This window comes from Danio aesculapii, chromosome 16, assembly GCF_903798145.1.
Source record: "Danio aesculapii chromosome 16, fDanAes4.1, whole genome shotgun sequence".
Classification (NCBI taxonomy): domain Eukaryota; kingdom Metazoa; phylum Chordata; class Actinopteri; order Cypriniformes; family Danionidae; genus Danio; species Danio aesculapii.
Window position 1 is genome coordinate 31,683,459 of NC_079450.1, and position 24,592 is coordinate 31,708,050.

Below are 24,592 nucleotides of genomic sequence, written 5' to 3' on the forward strand. Positions count from 1 at the left end.
CGCAACCCTGTATCTGGAAACACCCATACATTCATGGACACACACACACTCATACACTATGGACATTTTAGTTTACCCAATTCACCTGTAGCTCATGTCTTTGTACTGTGGGGGAAACCGGAGTACCTGAAGGAAACCCATGCGGGAAGAACATGCAAACTCCACTAATTCATTGTCATTCCAATCCTTTTTAATTTTGTTGAATATACTGTTATATGAAGACATTTTGCAACCCAGACTCGTTTTAAAAACGCACCGCTATATACTTTTCTGGAGATACTTTTCTTTTTTTTTTGCAGTTTTTGTTTTCGCGAATCCTCCATCGGCTGCTGTGTACACTTTTTGAGATCTCAATTTTTTCTTGCAAGTGTCATTTGTGCCTGCTGTTCTTGTGTAAATCCACCAGAGACCGCTGTCGACTGACCCTAAACCCAGCCAATAGTGTTTTCAAAGGCACCAATTGACCCGCCCACCCACTTCCCTAAACCCAACCGACAGTTTAAACAAACAATCCAGGAACAGAAAAGCCCTCATCTGATTTTTACCACGTTTTCAGATTTTACCACATTCTCACCCTGTTGTTTTTTAGTATATTTTATTTTTTGGTTTCTGTTATTATCTTACATGCTTTCTGAAACCGTTTTTCGTAAGACTCAAACCCAGTCATCGTAGTCAAGTCCTCTCTGCGTTTCAAGTCCGCCGACGTACCACTACGTCGAGCTACCGGACAAGCTGGTAACAGCAGGAAAGCCATCCATAAAGAGGTAAGCGCTTAGCTGGTAAGCTTGAAAAGAAACTGCATCGTATCGCCCTGTAGCGTTCATTTAAAAGAAGAAAAACAGCCATACGTGCTTCTGGCTACGAAATTCGCGATCTCCAGAAATGTATATTGGGCTACGTTTTCAGAATGAGCATATGTTGACATTTTGAAAACTGTAGTTATAGCAAGCATCCTCTCTTCGTTAAGCATTCTAACTTTTGGTAAACTATCTCTATGTTTTAAAATATTGCAGGAAAGTAAAATGGGTTTTCAGTTTATTTTTCAGTAAAATTTAAGCCTCATTCACACTATAAGTGACTCGCAATGTCAAAGCGATAAGCGGCCGTTCATTTCAACAGAGAGTGAGCGAATTCCGGCGACCTCCGTCTTATTTGCAATAAAATTACATTCATTAAAGCCATGAATAAAAAGAAAACAATTAGCATTGATACATAAACAAGAAAAACCGACCTTTTTACATGTTGACGGTTTATAGTTTTAGTGACACCTAGTGGTGTGGATGTAGCAGATTCGAAGTTTCCAGTAATTCAAACGTTGCAAAACTGAGTATTATTGAGCAGGCCATGTGATCTCAGAGTGGTGGCACTTTGATAACCCTTCTACATTTAAAATAACAGTTACACTTCCAGTGATCTCCCTCTATGCAAACGACAGCGACCGTTGGTGCCCAGGTGGGCGTGTCTAACAATGCAACAAAGTTGAGAATCCTTCAACTGTATGCAAATCAAGAGTAACTTACTCGAGCGACAGCCAGTAGGAGCAGCGGTAAAGCTCACATGATCCTCTCTCAGCTCACTCAGAGGCCTTTGTATTCTCCATGCTGTAGACCTACACACCTCTGAAATTGCAGCAGGTCGCCACCCAGAGCGACAAGCAGCTACAAAGTCGCTGCTAGTGTGAACGAGGCATGATTGGTTGTACTTTACCTTTCACGACAAGTAATTTGCAATAAAATTACATTAATTAAAGCCATGGAAATAAAGAAAACGGTCACATTTTATTTTGATGGTCCGTTTGTTAAATTTAAGTTACATTGCATCTACATGCAGACTATACGTAGACTGTTAGGTTGGGGTTAGGGTTAGTGTAAGTTGACATGTACTTGCAAAGTTTCTTATAGTCAGTTAAATGTCTGTTGAAGGAGCAGTATCAACAGATATTAAGCAGACAGTCTACTAATACTCAAATGGACCATCAAAATAAAGGGTTACCTAGAAAACAATTAGCATTGATACATAAATGAGAAAACCGACCTTTTTACATGTTGTTAGTTTATAGTTTTAGTGACACCTAGTGGTGTGGATGTAGCAGATTCGAAGTGTCCAGTAATCCAAATGTTGCAGAACTGAGTATTATTGAGCAGGCCATGTGATCTCAGAGTGGTGGTACTTTGATAACCCTCCTACATATAAAATAACAGCTTTTTAGCTGACTGAAATCCCTGTTCAATTCTTTGTGTAAATCTAATGAGGAGAAAAGGACTGCATGAACCTTCAATCTAAATGTCCAATTATTACAATGATGGCAGATTTTAAGTCACAGCAGTTTGACATTTCCAGTTCAGTCAAGACGTTTGCTTAAAATAATTACTTACAATAATTAAGAAAAATCCATTCAAGGCTACCATTCGCATGTCCTTCATTATTTTCTAAGTTCAGCGAACTCTTCATTTTTTTTCTTACGGTTCAGCTTTAGATTAAGAATACAAATGAGAGAGAAAGAGAATATTGAAAGGCAAGAACATGGATGTAATTAGACGAGTGGAACAAAGAGACAAGAGATGGATGTTAAGTCCATTTTCTCCTCTCTTCGCTTTTTGCATGTTCTTTTCTCTCCCTCTTTGCCTTTTCCCCTGCTCCTTCTCTTTCTCGCCCGCACGGACAAAGCTGCATGATTATACTGCAAGCCTGAGCAGCAGAACAAATCACATTTCTGAAGGAGAGAGATGGAAATAAACAGGCACACATGCTGGAGAGATAGCGCTGAGAGAAACACGGAGGAGATGATGAGGAATCCATGGTGGGGAGATAAAGAAGAAGAAAGTTAAGGAAATGTAAAGTAGGGGAGACGCGGAGGAAAAGTTGGAGGAGGTTACAAGGAGAAAACCAGAGGATGCAAGTGACGGATGAAGCCAGTTACTGGGGAAAAGAGAGCTTAGCGTGAGGGTTCAGGGGCTGAAGATGAGAAAAGCGAGGGAAGAATGAAGGAAAGAGACGGGGTTTGATGTTAAAAAGGAGGTGGGGGAGCCTGTGTAGGTGTGAAAGCGGAAGGGAATGAGATTAGTGAGGAAAAGCAGGCGGTAGAAGAGGGAATTATGAGTTTTAGAGAGCAGCCGAAAAGAAAAGAAGACAGAAAAGAAGGGCAGGGGATAGAAAGACGGCGGATTGGAGTAGAGACAAGGGAAACGGAAGCGGGGAAGACCAGGAATAAGAGAGTGACAGATTGAGATAAAAAAGGAAACAGTGGGGATTTGCAGGGGATTATGTATTATTTATGGTGCGAACATTTCTTTAATCGTTTGATTGGCGGAGAATGAGATTCTTCAGGGAGATAGTTTTCATTTCAAGCCATGGAGTGAAGACAATAAGCACGGCATCTCAGTCTGTCAGCTTTCTTACCCAAATCTGCTTGCTTACTGATTACCTGAAACATTAGGGTTAAGAAACGTCAGGTAGCCAGAAATATAAAACAGTGATGAGTGACTCACAAGTTACGAAGATATCAGGTGCTTACAGAGCGAGGTAGAAAGACTGAAGTGAAATTGGATTAAAGGAGAGAATCAAAGGACCTCGTAACGTTTCAGCAGCTCTAGTATTGTTAAACTTTGACGTGAATCTCTTAGGACGTCCTCATCCTCTCTGCTTGTCTGCTAATTCCTTTGAAAGTTATAAATTTGTTATGTAGGACTGCTGTCTGTGTGTGAGGGCGTCTGGTGGCTCCACTGTAAGCTATAATTCAGCTTGTTAATCTTGAGCAGGGTTGTTGCTCATACGCCAACTGCTATCTGGCCTTCTACCAAGTCACTAAATTGAACTCACCTACCTAATTTAGTGCTGCCTTCTTAGTAGGGGAAGATGGGGGATGATTCCCTCCCTTATGTCTGGAGTTTATTGAACCCAGATGAAAGATGGCCAACATGAAACAGTCCACAGCCATTGTCATGGCCTTGCGACCACGGATAGGCTGCAAAAGTTTAGGATGATCATCTCACAGTGTGTTTGATGTTACAACCTGTCTGTTGAATAGCTAAGAAGCAGTGACATGGTGCCATCTGGGCAAAAAAATAGCTAAAAGAAAAACCTGTAAGCTGAATTCGACTAAGGAGGGTGTTATTTAGACATCGATCAGGGAAGGGGAAGGGTGGGTCAATGTTTTTGGTTATGTTTGGTAATATGCCTCATTGGACCAAATGTATATATTTAATTAAATTACATCAATTTTATTAATCAAACTTGTTATTACAGTATGTTTCTAGTATTTTGAGTGATATTAAGTGGTTCTCAATAGCCACGTTTCCATACATCTACTTTTATGCGTATTTTGGATATGCGCATTAAAAAAACAGTTGACGGCAACGCCAAAATTCGCATAAAATTTGAAAATGTGTAAAACTTTTCATTCAATAAGAAAAGATGTGCAAAAACTACGATGGAAACACTTTTACCGAACAAATTCCAGTATACACGTTAAAATAGGTCAGGTGATTTTGTTATAAGACATCATGTGATGATAAAGATGTGTGTGAATGGATAAACCAGCAGGCTGAGCACACTGTGAAACATCTAAAATGTTGTTTTAGTCATTCTAAAATGCCTTAAGCATTTCAGTATTAGTGTTATTATATTATTAATTACCTCCAGAATCAAGAGCGTCTGTGCTCCACGTCTCACCCCTTCAAACACCACCGTGCGTTCACTGTGTGTCAGGATTGCCTTCTGAGGTGCAAGTCATTTATTAAATGAAGAAAAGATTCACGCAGCTTCTCCTACTGCAGCTAATTTCATCTTTACTCTTGATATTTGGCACCAGTTAATCAAGAAGTGACGATTTTGTTCGCTTTGACTCGTTGGATGAAAACGCTGCTTTCTTCACACATCTTTTATGCGATAATCCAGTTTTGCGCAAAACATTAATTCGCATTGTTGGATGGAAATAGCTAATGTCATTGGTGATATTAAATAAACTGTGATAAGTGTGCATTCCTACACAAATTAATGGATGACCATGCCCATTTTAATTTTACTGTTTAACTTCCATGTGCAAGCAAGTGTATAATAAAATACGAACTATGCATCTAGTTTTATGGACACCTACAGTTCAAATGCCTATTTTACAAGAAACATGTTTTGTGAACACTTACGATGTCTGTTGATGCTCTAGATTTGCCGGTGTCATGAGAAATAGAGGCCCCCCTGACAATTGGGTCCGGCTAGGACCTTGGGTGATCCTATTGATTTACTGAAGTTAAAATAGGTAGTGCCTAAAAAAATATATATATATATATATATATACACATCATCATTCATTTTCTTTTTGGCTTAGTCCCTCTATTTATCTGGGGTCGCCACAGTGGAATGAACCGCCAACTTATCCAGCTTATGCCTTACGCAGCGGATGCCCTTCCAGCTGCAACCCATCTCTGGGAAACATCCACACACACTTATACACACTCATTCACTACGGACAATTTAACCTACCCAATTCATCCGTACCGCATGTCTTTGAACTTGTGGGGGAAACCGGAGCACCTAGAGGAAACCTACGCAAATGCAGGGAGAAACGCCATATATATATACATATATAAAATGACATAAAACTATTTTAAATTTTGTATTCCGTACACTGATGTACAACTAAAGGCATGTGATGTGTTGTGGCATAGAGAATTTTCTTTCGTGCTTTTATTTTAAATAGCCTACAGTGTGCTACCAGTTCTATTGTAAATATAAAATGTTACATATAAAAACATCAAAAAGACATCATTAAATGTTTACAAACTTTTCAATTATTTTAACTATGCGTGTCTTTAACTTGTAGTTACCGATAATAATGTTACTAATATGAAAAGTCTTGTTAAAATCTCAAGACTGAAAATAAACCATAAAAAGCACTTTTGATCAGGCATTTAACGCATGTGATTCATTGGGGTCCTAAGTGGACTCGATTGTCAGGGGAGACTCAATTGCTCACCACAGCGGTTTCAAACTGCTGAATTAATATTTTTGGTGCAAACATGCATTCACAGTGGTTTGAACCATTATACGGGTGGTCATTTAAGTTATCTATTATTTTAATTATTAATATTATTTAAGATACAGATCAGAGCAAACAATTTCTTAACTAATAAACTAATAAAGCAGACCCCCCGTACATCTTGTTTTGATGTTTTTCAGGGGGATCAAACGTTAATAAGGGGGGTCAAACCCCTCCAAACCCCCCTGTAATTCACACCCTGCCACTAAGGATAAGTTTACACAATGATGTAGGAATAATGCAAATGTTTCTACTTTGTTTGTTAACATGGCTATGTAACAGCAATGTTTTCAATACAAATTTGCATTTACACATCTGTGAAAAGGGTCAAAAATGCTGTATTACATATGCCAAGCCAGTGTTTTACGCTGTCTGATGATACCAGTTACGATGTGTCATTTGTAGAATTTGTCGTGTGTTAAAACGTGTCTCCGATTTTTGCTTGTAATGTGACTTCAATCCACACTTTGCTGATGAATTCACCATAATTATCTGTTTGTTTGCACTTACTTTTAATCTACACCTCACTAAACGCGTAGCAAATGTATGTTTACACAAACACAATGATGATGTTTTCATCATTCATCATTTTCATCATCATTTCATCACTTCCAGTCTGTAAACTGTTTTCAGATAAATGTGTTTTCAGTCCCAAAAAATGAACAAGAACAAGCAAAAGAACAAGCAAACCACATAAAAAGTTTACTGCTTTTGGCTGAAAATGTTTGGTAACAAAATCTTATGTAGTTGTGGCAGCAGGTCTTGTTTGAATGATGTGTCACAGCTGTTTCCAAATAGTAATGCATCTCATTTTAATTGTTTAACACTAGAATATTCTTTAACTAACTTGCGTTAGTAGAAGTACTAAGGGTTTCCTAGTATTTGTACTTCAGTAAAAATTGTTGTCAAGTTGTTTTGGACCCTACTGACATGAGTTGAATTGGCAAAAGCTGTCCAGATATTCTTCAAAATATATTCTGTTGTCTTCGGTTTGTTTAAAATGTTCTGCCATTTTATTTATTGTACCCCAAAGTACTTTCAAATCTTTTGAAGTCGAAAATTACTCTCAGTAGTGATTATTAAACCACACTGAACTGAGCTAAACTGAACTGAACTTAAACACTACAAATTGAACTAGACTGTTCCTATTTACTATGACCTTTTATGTGAAGCTGCTTTGACACAATCTACATTGTATAAGCGCTATACAAATAAAGGTGAATTGAATTGAATTGAAAACTTATTAGTTAAAAACTTAAAAGGAAATAGGAATTTAAAAAAGGTTTTATTAACAATTAAAAGGATAGTTCACCCAAAATTTTAAATTGTATTTTTTTTTACATCACTTGTTCAAAACCTATTTGAGTTTCTTTTCTCTGCTGAACACAAAATAAGACCTCATTGACTTCCATTGAGTATTTTTTCCTACTATGAAAGTCAATTAGAGCCAGCAACCAACATTCTTCAAAATATCTTATTTTGTTTCCAGCAGATGAAAGAAACTCACGAAAGCTTAAAACCACATTAGAGAGAGTAAATTGTTTGGTAATTTTCATTTTGGAGTGAACTAACCCTTTTAAGTCTTTAGTCAGGTGGAACGGAACTGTAAGATATGGCCTTTTATTAAACCTATTTAGAGATGAAAATAATGTTTTTATATTACACACCATTAATTTCAACTCATATTTAATTCCTATTTAATTCTTCAACCCATATTTCATCTCTTTATTTAATAACTCTATTATATATTTGATTAATTTGCTCATTCAACCTCTTTTCCATCAGTATAAGCAGTATGTGTAGTTGGTGTGCATTGATACATCGCCCTCATCTGGCCAAATCAAGAAGTTCTCCACCATATAACCCCCCCACACACCCCCAACCCCTTCATTTATTTGCTCCTCATAGCATCAGTATGCCTGCTTGCTATCGATTGCTTTACTTTCACACTTAATCCAATTGTGAGCATGTTGTGTGTGTTATTACGATTTGATTCTAACAGGGTCAAGATGATCCATCTGCGGTTTCTTGTTGTTTTCGCCCAGCCTTCGGTGCTCATAAACTTCCTTGCCCACAATGCAGATACGACCGTAAACAGCTCCCACGCAAGTTTGTGTAGCCCCTCCACTATGTTCCTGGCAGCTGTGAATGTGTCCAAAACCCGCAGCTGTCTTTCTCCTGCCCCGTGCCTGCCTCTACATCTCGCTCTCACTGTCTATCCACCCCCATCAGCGGGTTGGCGAGTTTCTCCAATGCTGTATTGGCGTCACGGCACGCTCCCCTCCCAGCGTGCCATTTGTTTTACCATTCTCATCCCTTCATTTCGGTCATTTACATGAAGAGGAGACAGCTGGCGTGTGGCAGAGTGCATTTAACGGATGCTCAATTAGCCGCGTTTTGTTTGACTTCTCAATCAAACACATTTAGCTACTTTTGTTGGGAATTTGGCCACACTTGTTCGAGTTCTGTTGGGTTTGAATTAGGCTTTTAATTGCCTCCCATGCATTCACAGACCTTCTCTTGATGTATAGTGCTGTTGGAACAATTAGGAGCCATTAAAACAATGGCGGCCAAGTCTGCGGACGCCCGAGCACTGAGTAATAACAGTCATTAGAATAATAATTGGGATAGCAATGGCGGTGCCGATTGTCGTGATGTGAATCACAATATTGATGCGGAGGACAGAAATAATAATGGCCACAATTACAATGGCAATTGTGCAAAATTTCGCGACGTCCTCAGTCACTGTCTCTCAGTTTTTCCGCTGTTCTCGCCTCTTGATTTCAGCTCAATACTTCACCTGTCAATGTTTTATTAACCCGCTCTTGCTGCACGCTGAATTTAAGACAAGGGTACTCGGAGATGGATAGAGGCTGACAGGATTAAATTTAAATGAAGCCAGACGAGCAGGCCATCGGGTGACGGAGGATGTCGTCCCGAGCCTTTATAGACTCTCTTTTATTTCCCTCCTGAACTTTTGTCTTTTGTCTTCACGTATGGCACAAACTCTATAAAAATCCTAATTGTTCCTCTAAGAAACAATGCGCCTCTGTTTTATAGCAAGGATGAAATGTGTGGAAATGTTTGAATGCAATCTTTACATTAGTGAATAAGGAATTTCTTCAACTTTGTGCAATTTAAAACCTTAAAAGCAGACTTTTTTTTGGAAATAGGCTCGTTTTACAAGTAGCCTAGAGTTAAACAGTAGAGTTTTACTGTTTTCGAATCCCCTCAGACAGTCTTAGGGTCTGGCTGGATGACTATTAGCTTAGCATAAATTGGTAACACTTTACAATAACAGTACATGAATAATGATGTGTTAATATATAAACTAAACATTACTTTATCATGAACTAATGATGAGTTAAGGCATGCGCTAATCATAAACTTACTTTAACTACAACATGGGTCACATGAGTTCATGTGTGAATAACAGCTACCTTAATTACATGTAAGTACATGTTGTTAATTAATGTATTAATTAACATTTACGTTTAAGCTAAATGTAGCCATCATGAACTCACGAGCTGTTAATTATGTCATGACTTTACTTGAAGAGGCACATCACCATTAGCTACTCATGAAGTCCTGTGTTTAAACTGTCCATGCTAATGTAGTAATTAATAATTAATTAACAAACAAGCATGTACTAACAAGTAATTAAGTTAGCTGTTATGCACACATGAACTTGTGAAGTTAGTTCATGATTAGCGCATGCATTAAATTATCATTAGTTCATAATAACGTAATGTTTAGTTACATATTAACACACTATTATTCATGTACTGTTATTGTAAAGTGTTACCTATAAATCTTTGAATCAGATTATACCATTAGCATCTGGCTTAAAAATGTCAAAAAAAAGAGTTTAAATTCTTTATTTAAAGCTTGACTCTTCTGTACATACATTATATATTAAGACAATTTCCTAGGTTGATATGGTTAGGAACTCTCATTCAGGCGTAACAATCAAGGAACTATGCTGCAGTACCATGGCTGCAGCATGTGCAATGATACTGTGCAATGCCTGAAAATAGCCCCTATGCTAGGCAACTACACTGTAAAAAAGGATTTGTTGACTCAGTTAAGCTGTATTGACTTAATTATCTAATTTGTTTCTCATAACAGTTAAATAATTGACCCAACTACTTATTTCAAGTTAACTGGACTTGCACAGTTTAGTTTTAATAGGTTAACTTACATTATCAAGTTCACTGAACTTAATCTAGCAGTTTTTCCTCAATTAGAAACAAAACAGATGATGAAATACATCACACAGTTTATTAGAGGTTTTTACTCCCAATTTAGCAAATACATGTAACGTACTTACAATATAATTGTCTTTATTTTTTGCTTGGATATTTGTTTACTGTATGCATATAACAGGATATATTTGGTAAAATCTTACCTGTAGTAAGTCAGTCTTTCTCTTGGAATGTGCTGCAACCTTAAGAATAAGAAAATAATATTTTTGTGAATTTTTGTGAATATTTTTCTTAAATATTAATCTACTGGTTGAAAAATAACCCATGTGTCTGACTTCTTCTGGTGTTTAACTGGCAGTTGGCAAGCTGACTTAATGGTGCATAATCCGCCACCTGCTGGACTGGAAGTATGGGGCGCAACTTAAAGGATGCTGGTTCAGCATTTTTTCAATTTGAGTCGACACGCTCTATTACAGAGACAGTTGAGACAATGAAAACTTCATGTTGAAAAAATAAAATGCAGAATCATTTTTTACAGTGTATACACTGTTATTTACCAACATTAGCTTGCGATATTTGAAGCTTGGTGTCTAGAGGGCAAAATTTGCCTGGCAGTGTGTGGGTCCTGCATATTAAAGTTATCTAAGTTTGCAAAATGTGACATTAAATAGAACAAATCAGAGTACTTACTCATTATTTGCAGTCAACAAAATCCATCCCTAGACTGTTCCTGTCTCCTGGAATGATAAGCACCTTGTGCTACAAAATGGCGGCTGTCCTAATTTTGTTAAATGTGTACGTAATCATGACGCTTTCTGATAGAACCTATGTTTTGTTGTTATATGAAAATATTATTTCCAGTTTTCCATTTCCCTTTAAGTTGAGGTTGTTGTAACTCACACTGTAGAGTACTGAGGCACTGCAAGTTGATAGGACATATTTAGACTTTTTCACCTGACTAAAACTGAGAATTATTTTTACAGTGTAGGTAATAGCTCTATGTAATCTCATTGCTTATGATGCAGCAGAGATGCAGCAGCAATGTCCAATCAAGTTTCAACCCCTAGAAAACCAATGCCTATAGCTGAAGAAACATTATTTGGTGTTATGGAGTAAAATGAGTCACCTGTAAGAACTCGACCAACTGTTGGTTCCAATCTCCGGCTACTATATCCAGCCCTCCTGTCACACAGCATGTCTGTAACATATCAGCCTGAGCATGTCAGACATTATGTCTCGGCCAGGTGAAAGGAAAGATGGAGGCGACAGGTCTCAACAAACCAGCCGATGTGACAGTTTTACCCGACTGATCCCTGTGATGTCATCAGATGGAGTCTGTTCTGGTGCAGAACGCGATGCCTCTGTGTCAGGCCTGTGAATCATTAGAGTCCACCAGAGACAGGCTCTCGTCGAAGAACACGGCTAATGATGTGCTGTGGCTTCCAGAAACATGTTCACATGGGTCAGCGGAGATGACCTCATGTTCAACCCCCTCTATACTGCTATAATAAACATCAACAGTACACGAGCTTCGCCCAGAACATGATGTTTTGTTAGATTTAGCAGCCATTAGATGTTCTGTGTTCCTGCATTCGACTGATCCAAGTTCATTCCTGAGAAAGAGTCGTCATTAACGACGCTTTCACGAGCTGGATGTCAGATGGAGCAGATGGAAGAGAGAAGTGTGTCAGCCCACAGTAATGGATAAAGATAACGATGCTATTGGTCTTACCAGCACTTAATTAGGACCCTTTTCTTTTCTTTTTCTCCCCTCCGTTGTCTCCGTCTATCTGTCAGTCTCTCATTATTTTCTTTTTTTCTCTCGCTCGGTCTCTGCTCTTCTGCATAGTTCACACTTCTAAGCGCCGAGGTAGTTACGTGAGCGAGGTGTTAATTGGTCACTAAGGTATTTCTGTCTTCAAAATTGCTCCATGTGCCACTTTTGTCTTCTGTCCATCAAAAAACACCTTTATAAATGTTTAAATTCACCAAATGAGAGTTGTGCGCTAACTTGGGCCTCTGTTTTTCAGCGAGGGGGCAGGCCGTCCAGGCTGAGAACGTGACCGTGCTGGAGGGAGGAACGGCTCAGATCTCCTGCCGTCTCCAGAATTACGACGGTTCAATCGTGGTCATCCAGAACCCACGCAGACAGACGCTCTTCTTCAATGGAACACGAGGTGAGAACTGCCACTGCTAGGATGATAATTGGTAGTTGGTATTTTTTTAAATCAGCATTATTTGTGTTCACACAAAGTTACTGTGGCACATTTAATTTATTATGCATGCTCCTATCACTTTACATTAGCTACAAGTTCATGCTGCAGTTTAAAGAACTGATTGGTGGGATTTAAAAAAAAACAGCGAAACAACTTTATACAGCCCGATTTCACAAGGAATCTGAAATATTGTACATATTGTCATTTAATTCATATAAAACGTATGGTTTTTAAAAGGAGACGTGAACCCAAACTAGGCATGAGACAATAACTTTTCAAGGAATACTACAGTTTAGAAATGTCAAGGTTTTCAAACCACCAAAGTACTCTGTTATACCATTCCTACGGTATATGTAAGATTTTAGTACAACAGTATCTTCAGCAAAAAAGATACCCAAAGATGCTAATTTAAACTGTAAAGGAATCTGTGTTTTTGAAACTAATGAAGACAACAGAACTCTACTTTTGAATGATTTACCCTACATGTTTACTGTTCCCCTGACAAATTTACAGTTTATTTTTCTTATTAGTGTACAGTGCCTCTGTTTATATGCTGCTCCATCTAAAAGCACGTGCTGAAGGTATACTAGAACCTGCTTTACTGACAAATTGCACATGACAATTCACTCACTCACTGTTTTTCGACTTAGTCCCTGATTTATCAGCGGTCGCTACAAAAGAACAAACTGCCAGTTACTCTTGCATATGTTTTATAAAGCAGATGTCCTTTCAGCCACAACCCAGAACTTGCAAACACTAAAATGTCTCATTCACTCACACACACACACTCATTCACTGTGTCAAATTTTAGTTAACCCAATTCACATAGACTGCATTTCTTTGGACTGTAGGGGAAACCGAAGCACCTGGAGGAAACCCATAAAAACTTGGAAAGTACAATCGAAACATTTACACTTGAGCATGAAACAAACTTTGAGATGTTTGAAAAGGTCTCAGTCCACTTATAAACAAACTTTGTTCAGTTTGATTGAAATATGATTGCATCATGGACCAGAGACATCAAACAAGGTTCCCAAGTAATGAACATACAGTACCATCACACCCTTACAGAAAACCACATGTGCTTCACATTCACATGTGAAAACGGTGAAACAGACATTGTATCAAATAAACCAATAAACCACAATGCAAGTGTAAAAACACCACACAGTATATCTCACAATAGTTATTTTTCATGCAACAGGAACAGTATTAACTGTATCTGCAAATCTGACTTTATTTTCAAAGTTGCACATTTATTTTTCATAATTTTCTTTGGCTTAAGCCCCGGTCAGTTAACACAATTTTTATTGTCAGTTACGAAAGTCACTATGTCAGATTATCTGATTTTTTTCCTGATAAAATCTTGGCTTGTCGTGGGTAACAAATGTGCCAGACTAAATGTTCCTTCACGTTCAGTCATACTGTGACATGTACAGTGAGCTTTATTTCCTAAAGCAGTCACAAGTGTTGCTATAACAAAACTTCTTATATCAATTTCAATTTTTTTTATCTCATTTCAATCTCAATAAACACTGATGCTTGCTGACAAGTAATAACTACATTATTTAAAGGCATTATGGATAGGATCAAACTTGATTCCTTTTTAATATTAAGATATTTTTTTTAATCTAAATGTATATTTTCTAGTGGAGGAGCACAAACAAAAAATTCTTATATTTTTCTTGGAAAAAATCTTTTTGAAACGAATTTCGTTTCGCTATAATTTTTTATCTTAATTTTAGTGTATTTTTTGTTGGTCAGTTATCTATAAACAAGTATAACTACTAACATTTGAAGTGAAGTGCTTCAAAACAAGTCCACTGTGCTTCAGCGCCAAAACACGAATTGCCATGAGATTGTGTTGGTTTGTTAAATAAAATAACAATCTACCCTAAATAAAATTAAAGTGAAGTATTCACAGTTTCAGGAAGCCTATATTAAACGGTTTTCCCTGTTAATGACAAATTTGAATAAGCAGGAAATGCTTTTACAATGTATTGTAAAACTGAACATGTTTTTTAGATTACCTCGGAAGAACAAACTCTGTTGGAAGGATGAGAGAACTCAGAAACTCATTGTTAGAGTGCAGATGTCTGCATATTTGAGCCAAAAATTGCTTAAAACACCTTAATATTTTAGAAAAGGTAGTTAAAGTTTGCATAACCCATGATTGATCTTATCCACCCGTGACCCACCCATAAGTTAAATACGCAGCCAACTGTTTACCTGATCGGTACATTAACGGCAGCCCCTGCTGATATAATCGAGAAATTATGTGCTCCTATTGCACAGTGTCACCCACATCATGGAGCTAGTCATGAAGATCGGGGAAAAAAATTAAACATGTTAGACTTTCTGCGATGGTGTCGTGAGACGTCACATATATGGTATCAGTTGTCATAAGCTGTGCCACATTACATAAGTAGACACGATTGAATCTTGTGTCGGGACGACTGTTTATCGTTTACAAATCCCCACGTCAAGCAAATCGCGCTGAAGTCAGGACAAATTAGTGTGATCTGACCAGGGCTTTAGTTTCCATTTCAGAGATCACAACAGCAGAATGAACCGCCAATATTTTGACTTATTTCTTTAATCGCATTTTGAGACTACATTTTAGAATAAACATTTATTACATAAAGCTAACTGTATTATTAGATTTCTGAAGGAACTAGGATCGCACAGGCAACTCAGTACTTTAGCTATGAGTTCATTCAAGCTGATCAATTATAAATTCTTATATATATATGGTTATAACAAAAATAGGATTAGATTTGTTTTACTTGTTTTTATAAATAAAGGAAACATCCTATATATCCCAGTGCAACTGACTCTCAAAATGCAGATTAGGCTAGCTCACTAATATAGCTACAGATCTTGCTATTGCAACATATTTCAAGTAGACTGACTTTATATCTCAAAATTATAATAATGTTCTTCAACCGAAGTACTTCATAATGTGACTTTTCTCAAATCTGTCACTTAAATCTCATAATAAAAAAAGATTATCTATTTCAAGTGGAAACAGCCTACCCTAATAATATAAACTGCTAACATTGAATTAATCTAATATCATCATTGATCACATAATTAAAACTTGCATGTTTTCTATATTAATTTACACATTAACTGCTGCATCACATAACGTTATTGTCTTATTTGAGTGTTTCACCATTACATTACATCATTAACGTATTGAGCACTTGTTCTCTGACACCGAGTTCATCAGACACATTCCTTATCCATTAATGGCTCTCTTGTAGTTCTGGTAAGTGGTAAATATGTTAAACACAACCTTGGAGTCCGTGCTAGCCGTGGAGCAGTCTCATTTCATGCTGGTTATCTTTTATCATCTTTGGAATACATTTATACCGGCGCCATCAGTCTTCCTGAAATCCTTTTTAACTGATTACACCTTATTTCAATCTCTTTTTAAAGATCCTTTTATGTAATAACCTTTGTTTTTTCCATCTCAGCCGTCACTATCACTCAAAAGTGAAATCCCTTTAAGTGATGACTCTCCGTCACCCTCGTTTTACATGATATGTAATGTGTTTTCATCCTTGCCTTCATAACCCCAGCTTCAGAAAAGACTCAAAAAGCATACGTAATTCACTGAAAAAGGGGGAATCGAGAAAAAGAATGAAATTGGCAGAAACAGAAAGGACCACAAAAGCTAAAAGCTGAATTAGTATCTATGATCTCTGCTTTTATAAGTGCACATAATTGGACCATTTTGTAGGAGCTAAATCACCCCTCGTCAGAGCCATTCAACACCACTATTTCCAGACACATTTTTTTTCGAACAATTCTCAGACTTTTAATATCGGGCAGATTCTACGGCACGATCATGACAGCTCCAGGCTGCCCTTACTGCTTGAGTGCCCTGGTCTAAACGCAAATGAAAACCTCTGCTTGCTAACTAATGAATCCCGATAACAGTCTTTTAGCAGGCAGCAGGGCGTAAATATCCCTCAGCGGTCATGAATACAAGAGCCTATCAGCATATGCCCTTTCCAAGAGATTCCTTCAGATTGGCTAGATCTGTGAGGTATGTAAATGAGGCGTGACTAAAGGTGACACTGGCTGGACAATGCGCTGACATTTCCCTGCCATTTAGCATGAGCAAAGGCATTTATCTCCTTTAGTGAGGCTCTTTTACTCCTGTTGTGTGGAACATGGATCCAGTGGGTACATACACGTGCCATGAAAGAGCACTCAATCGCTTGTCCAACTTATCACTCATTTATTCACTAATTTGCATGTTTGGTCAATGTATCGCTTTTTCACTCTTGTGTATGATACTTGGATTCACTCATTTAGTTACTGAGTATGTTTACATGTACACCAACACTCTGATTTGAATGTGATTAAGACAATACTCTGATTAAGAGTCTACAATGTAAACAGATTTTTGATGACCTTAATCCGACTAAAGTCATAATCGAACTAAACAGAATTTAAATTAAGACATGTGGAGTATTCCTATTGTAGTCGCAGTATTTAAGTGCAGACATGTAAACACCGCAATCAAACTGTTATCATTTTGTAGTACTTTTCACTATATTTTGTGACAGGATACTGACAGTTTTAACCCAATAACAACCAGTTTGTCAGATGAAGAAGAGCTGGAGTCAGATATTCAAATAAACAAAGTTTACTGAAGATAGTTTGCAGTTTCATCAGCAGAAGCCAGCTTCAGGCCGGATCAGGCCCCGGACGTGACAGTGGAAGCGCGATTTGGCCCTGGCTTGCCCTGGCTCGCTCGCTTTAGTCGCAATAGTGGAAACAGGGCTATTGTGTATTCTCATCCAGCACCTTCAAGTTTGTCATGGGTGAATGAATGAAAAACTATTGAAAGAAATGGCAGAGGTGGCCTGTTGCTTGAGAATTTGTATTGTCGTTGACTGTTTGCATGCATAGTGTGAGAAATTATCTGTTGAACTTGTCGCAAAATTAAAAGTTAAATGCTCAAAATCACATATGGTGTCATGACCAACACAAACTAGTTATTTGAAACACCAGAGGAAACTAGCGTTGATTTGTGACATAATGACGTTAAACAGTGGGGGAAATAAGTATTCAACATGTCATCATTAAAGAGACATCTTTAAGATGCCATCACCAAAAAAGCCTAACCTATTTATCCTTAGCTATAAAATATAGTAGGGAAAATACTGAACACCTCATGTTTTTTCCTGGGAATAATATTTTCAAAGAACCTGATCACATGGAATTGAGCCAGATATTGCTAAAAACCCAAACAATACAAACATAAAAATATAACAAAACAAGAAAAAATGAAAGAAAATATGTTTAATGTCAATGGATTGACACAAGGATAATGTGCTGAACTACTAAAATGTATTTAGTACTTTAAATAAATTAAATAAAAGGTTATTTTGGTGATGGCAGCTTAAAGACGACTCTCATATGGAGAATGTAGTCACATACATTGCTCAGGTTTGACAGACATCAACAGAGGGTAAAAATCTTGCATTTTCTATTTGATTCAAGTCAGGTCAGGTGATTGGCTGGGCCATTCTACAGCTTGATTTTCCTTTCTGAAAGCATTTGAGAGTTTCATTGCTTGTGTTTTGGATCATTTTCTTGCTGAAATGTCTACCCTGGTTTCATCTTCATCATCCTGGTAATGTAGATGTTGGACTGAAGCAGCGAATGTTAATTTACAGACTCTAGAAAAGAAGCGATATTCAAACGTCATTGGCGATCTCCTGCAGTAGATCTTCTTGCACAGACATGGTGGATTCACCTATATTGTTGACAAATAGGTTGTGGATGTATTCCTTGGCAGTTTGCGGGTCCTCCAATGGGCATTTTTCCTCATCGCAAAGAAACTTTCCAAAGCCTTCTGTTTCTTGCTCATTTTGCTGCTTGTGGGTTAAATTTGAGTGCACAAGTGACTGAGATGTAACCGAGAGAATATGGTCCTTTTTCAAAATAAAATATCGTTCAGAATCGGATAATAAATAAAATAAAAATAGTTAATGACTTCTTGTTCGGCCCAGTAACAATTAATCCACGGTCCAGTACTGGTCCGAAGCCCTGTGGTTGAGGACCACTCCTATAACATGTAAAACAGGAATATGAAATGAACATTCAAAAGGCAACTCATGTAAACACATTAATCATATTATTGTCTTATTCAGATTAAGGCAAATAATAAGATTACTGATGTCCATGTAAACGTAATCATCGACTCATTCATTCAATTCAGAGTGCCACCAAAGTCCCTTTAAGGCGAGCCATTTCACTCAGCTGCCATCTTTGAATCACCCCTCAGGCATGTAGATCCTACCTCTTGGAATAGGGAAACATCAAATTCTCCAAAACTGTTTGCCAAGCTTACGATTAAATTTCAATTTGGGATCATCAATGAAATATGACAACTGTCTCTTAAATTATGTTTTTAACCCTCTACCGCATGGTGTCACTATATGGCAACATGATACTTATGTTCATTTTCCTGCCACTGTTTCTTAAAGAACAACATTATTTATTTTATTTTTTGTTGGAAAGAGAAGACATTAGTGTAGCCAATGATGTGCTTTGGTTAAGTCACATGGCATGCTGTGTTTTTCTGCAGCGCAATTTCTGACAGACAAATGTAAACGTCAAGAAAATGGATCAAATTATGTCAGATCCACAAAAAAAATCTGAAACATCACCTCCAGTAAGTTATGATGACATATTCACAGCAATTTTTTTTTTAACCAATTTAGTTTCTTGTAAATCGATCAAATGTATGTGCTACCAAATGGCAACACTGTGCAACAGTGGAACGTGCAATATTGCAACGAGTTAGCTAGCTAGCAAGGCCAGCTGTGAACTTTTAAGTTGTAACAATAACATGAATGCTAGTAATATAATGTTGATTAGCTGTATGTTAATGACATTTGCATCATGGATAAAGTCTAGTTTTAATGGCAATATTACTTTTGAATAGATATGAACACAGGGAACAGTGTATTAGTGAGCACCACCATGTTCTATGGTAAGTGAAACAGGAAAAGGACAGAACTGGCTCTTCGTGCAGATGAAAGTGAGGATGAAATGGGTTTAAGAGACCATGAGAATGATGCAGACTGGACATTTGATAGACAGTTCAGGTAAGTTAGCTCAGAGGCAGATGAGACAGGCGTAGTAAAGTGTATATAGTGTAATATATAAACATTGTTAGCTAGTAGCTACATTATTCTGATGCATCTGGATATACTAGACTTGTTATTTATTTGTTATAATATTTACTGGAGAAAATATTTATATTCACTGTATGTTGTATACATGACAATACAATATTATGTTTGTTTTCAATAGTATTCAGTAAAAAATAATGCAATAAATGAAAGCTGTTGGAATATGAGTTGTTGGAAAGCATGTATAGGGTGTCATTTATAAGCTCTCTGTTAAAGCTTATAATACTGCAACACCAATTAAATCATTTCAACAAAAATTATTATAAGGAAATATTTAAATGTGAAATTTCTAAGTTAGATCCACTGTTGGACATTGTTGGCAACGCCATATGGCAACATTTCATAAAGTACCTCAAAAAATTATTTTTTCCAAACATTTTTTTACAGCACTTAAAGTTAAGCCATTTTAAGAAAATAATTTTTTTAAATAGATTTATCATAATGCGTGCTCTAGAGGGTTAAACATTCATATCAAACAACAAAAATATATATTTTATCATATATTATTATAACTCATGCACATGAACATAAACATGATCATGATCAAGTTCATGACACCAACATCCTTCATGGCCGTTTCACACTTCCAAACTAGCTACGTAACTACTGTGAGGCTTAATAACTAAGGTGTTACACAATATCAATTTCCAAATAATGCCCTGTCCAATCATGCTGGTCTTCTGAGGTAATTTGCAACTTATTCCTGATGGCAGATCTTCTCTCAAAATTACAGCAGCCTCTTTGTTTACAAGTTTGTGTTGCTGTCATGTGATTTGTGTTTTAATGGCAGAAGCAGGAGTTAATTTAAGTAATCAAGTCAGACGGGATGAACTCACATTTGTTGCCTACCAGACAACTCACATTTGTTGATTACCAGACAACTCACATTTGTTGAAACCAGACAAGATTTCATTTCAAGTGTAGTTGTTTGGAGAAAAGTAAAAGTTTCAAGCTTTATGTTGATATATTTCTAATGTCTGTAAGCGAAAGCATTTTGAGATTTGAGAGCATTTGCCATCCCCTTAGGGTTCATAACAAATATACTGCAAAAGCTGTCTTGAAGAAAAAGAAAAAGTCTGGACTAGGTTCCTTCACTAGAGTGCCCATATTGATTGTTGTTTTCTAAAGTCTTTCGTGCAACACTAGGAATAATTAACCGATCCATTCAATCAAACAGTGGTGGGCATGGTACAAAAAAAAAATACTTGAGGGAATATATATATATATATATATATATATATATAAATATATACCTTTTTACCTTTTATATATATATATATATATATATATATATATATATATATATATATATATATATATATATATATATATTAAAGGTGCAGTATGTAAGTTTGACACCCAGTGGTTGGATCAAAACTACCAACGGCAGCGAGTTTGTCGATCAAGCCAAAAGGCTGAGTTAAATTGTGTTCTAAATATAAAAGCAACGACAGACAGTAGAAGGAATATTTTCCATCTTAAAATGAGTTTTTGTTCTAACCAACACCTAGAATTTATATTTTAGAAATGGCTTGTATTTCTCGCAGCTGAACAACAGAAAACGTACAATGATTACCTCAGGTACACCTCATGTGCTTTATTCAGTGTTAAATGCTAACAGTTAAGAGTTTGAATGCCATTGTACATGACATTTATTTCAATTCTACTGAAAGCAGCAGCAGATTTACCTTAGAGCTTGACAATAAAATAAACATTTAAAATTTAACTTTAGAACTTAGCACATATGAGTAATTCAGCATGTACATTTAATAATGTTTAAGAGGTTTAAAATGTATTAATTAGATTATAAACCTTACAATTTCATGAGTGAGTGCATATTCTGTGCCTTTGAATGGCTCTTTTTAAATTTCTGTTGTGTTTCGTCTGTTGCAAACAGCCAAATTGCTTATCACTGCAAATCTCGTCCCAACTTGTTGTTAGGACATGGGGTTACACTGTAACCTGCTCACTTAATGTTTATGTACGTACTATTTATATTATTTGATAATTAATAATCTCATGTGGAACTCTGAATCTGCGTCTCATTTTGGAGTCTGCTACTGTCCACCAGAGGTCGCATGTTGGTCACAGATGCATGCTTTCAGAGTCTTCCTGACTGAATGAATGAAATAAGCAGTTTTTCATCAAGGCAACCCGGGGTGCTGAAATATAATTGACTAAAGTGGCAGTGGGCGGGTTAAAAGAACCAAAACAAAGACATACATTCCTTTCAAAGCAGAATAACTGACTTTATTGACAGCATTGTTTTTCAGATAAACAAGGATGTTAGCATGTTTCTCAAATATCTGCAAACATATTATGGTATTTTTATGCTTTAGAAGAGTCAAAAACCTACATACAGCACCTTTAAAGCTTTTCAAATTTAAAGAACAATCCCTCAACCCTAAAAAAAAATTACATATACAATGCAATGACAAACATAAGTATAGACCCACATGTACAAATACTTAATTCTACACTTCCATAAAACATTCATGCATAGAAATACAGTTGAAGTCAAAATTATTTGCCCTCCAGTGAAATTTTAATTATTTAAAAAAAAAGTATACTTATGTTTGCCCAGTTAACATAATAACCTAGTTATTATGTATAATTAGGTAAATTAGCCAAGACAACAGTGGTTTATTCTATAAAACAACTTCAAAATACAGTTTTTAGGGGGGCTAATAATATTGACCTTAAAATTTTATACAATGTTAAAAAACGGCTTTTATTCCTACTAAACTTAAAAACAAAATTACTTTCTCCAGAAATAAAAAAAAATAGTATAGAAAATACTGTGAAACACTTGGGAAATATTTGAAAAAGAATAAAAAATTAACAGGAGGGTGAATAATTTTGACTTTGACTTTATATATACAAAGCCCACACAAACCTCTCCATATATACATACAGATTATTTTAATATTCAATATTTAGAAAATACCAATGCTAATAAGCAAAATTACAATTACAAATATTTGAAGTTCAGAATCTATGAAAAATGTCTTTGGTTTATTTGCAATCGTCTAATATTATATCAAACCTTTTCCAAGTTTTAGGTGCAAATTCTTTGTTTCTCAAAAATACAAAACATTTTTGGTATTGCCATTCCATATTGAGTCTTGTCAGGATTTGGATTGCACTGTAATTCTCTAAGGGCCAAATTTGGTAAACACATCAAATTAAAGATCACAGATATAATTTATGTCGACTAATGAAATAAGCATGGCCACAAATTAGCATAGCAGCAAATAAGCAGAGCCAATGCTCATAATGTTAGGATGATTGACTTACATGTAGGAACACTGAGGAATCAATATTAACGACGTCAACCTTTGACTACTTCATAAAACATTTATTTTTAATTTAAAGCAGATATGGTACACATCATATTGACCTGAAGTAGGCCTATACATACAAATATTTTGGGGCAAAGAATATGCATAATTAACAAACAGATTAAAGCTTAATGAAAGTGAAGACACTTGCAAATGTTTGTGCTTGGTGCAAGAAGAACTGCTTATACTGAAGGAACTATTATCGCACAGGCAAGTGAGCGCTTTAGTTATGAGTTCATTCACCATGATTTTTTCTGCTCAGACTTCTTTTACTGCAAGGTAATCAATTATGAATTGTGAATGGGTGGTAATATTTTTCTACGATGAGCTTGGTTACCTTTGATTAGGTTGTTCTTGCAGGATACTAAAAAGAGCTGAAATACGTGACTGTCCCAGGAAAAATGGCTCCATGGATAATGCAGAAAAAATAAATAGTGTGTTCGAAGTCATATTTTAAATCCTGAAACAAATTTTACAAAATAACATGGCACAAAATAATATGTTCGAATGATCTGTCCCTCTGGCATTTCAAATAAATGATTACATGTGGAAAAAAAAACCCTCTCCCTCAGCAATAACTCCTCAAGCAACAACTGCAGCCATTTGCAGCACAAAATTAAGGACATAATTTTTTGGCATTAAATAATGATACAAATAACATAAGTAAATCCCATTGCATGATTCATTTAATTTAGCGGGTAAACCAAAGACATTTTTCCAAAAATAATCGCATTAGTCGCATCTAAAATAAAAGTTTGTTTTGACGTAATATATGTGTGTTTACTGTGTATATGTATTGGATATATACAAATACACACATGCCTATGTCTGAGAATTATATCATCTATCACGGACTCGTGATAGATGTGATGAAAAAAAAACTCACTATGCAGACACGATGGTGTCTGAATCATCTAGTATCGCTGTAACAGCCAAGAGTAGATGAAACATCATGCCAGCTGGTCAAAGGGGCCACAGTGACAGAGAGAGAAATTAAGTTTACTTTCATTTTCTCCATGGGAGTGAAATAGGGGCTTCTGCTGTAACTTCAGTGTCATGAATGTGTGGAGTTTCAGAGTTTTAAGGGGCCATGAAACCCCCCCACTTTCGGTTCAAGTCTACCTCAGAATTTATAAAGATAATTGTGTTTAAACACTATAAATGAGGACTTCTCCCTCAATCCCCGGGTTTGAATGCAGACTCAGTGCAGCAGGTCTTTTTTCTTGCTTATTTCAACCTTTAGCCCTTTAGCCTATTTTAGCCCTGCTGTTAATCTGAAGGATTTAGGCAAACACAGCAGCACAGTGATGTGTCTAAATGTGAACGAACTCAACTGATAAAAGACAAAGTCTGCCATTCTCAAATTCTCGTACTGCTCTCCTGACAAAAATGCTTGCTGCACACATACAGCTTTGCTGTATCGGCCCTGACATGATTGCGGGGAAAAACATGCAACAAACCCAGTGGATCATGGAAACAAACACGTACGACCCTTCATGAACGGCTAAATACTGTGTGCCGTAGGTCCGTGGATGCGGTCTCACCCAGTCATCAACATAGAGTCTCACAGCTTGGC

The 24,592-nt window shown here is 36.6% G+C and overlaps 1 protein-coding gene across 3 annotated transcripts in view; it reads left to right on the forward strand.

Moving 5' to 3' along the window:
* Positions 1-24,592, forward strand: part of cadm4 (cell adhesion molecule 4) — a 301,336-nt gene that overhangs the window by 209,152 nt on the left and 67,592 nt on the right. For all 3 annotated transcript variants that reach the window (XM_056474922.1, XM_056474921.1, XM_056474923.1), the window contains exon 2: positions 12,270-12,416. In XM_056474922.1, the coding sequence (XP_056330897.1) occupies positions 12,270-12,416 (147 nt within the window). The remainder of the gene's footprint in view (positions 1-12,269; positions 12,417-24,592) is intronic.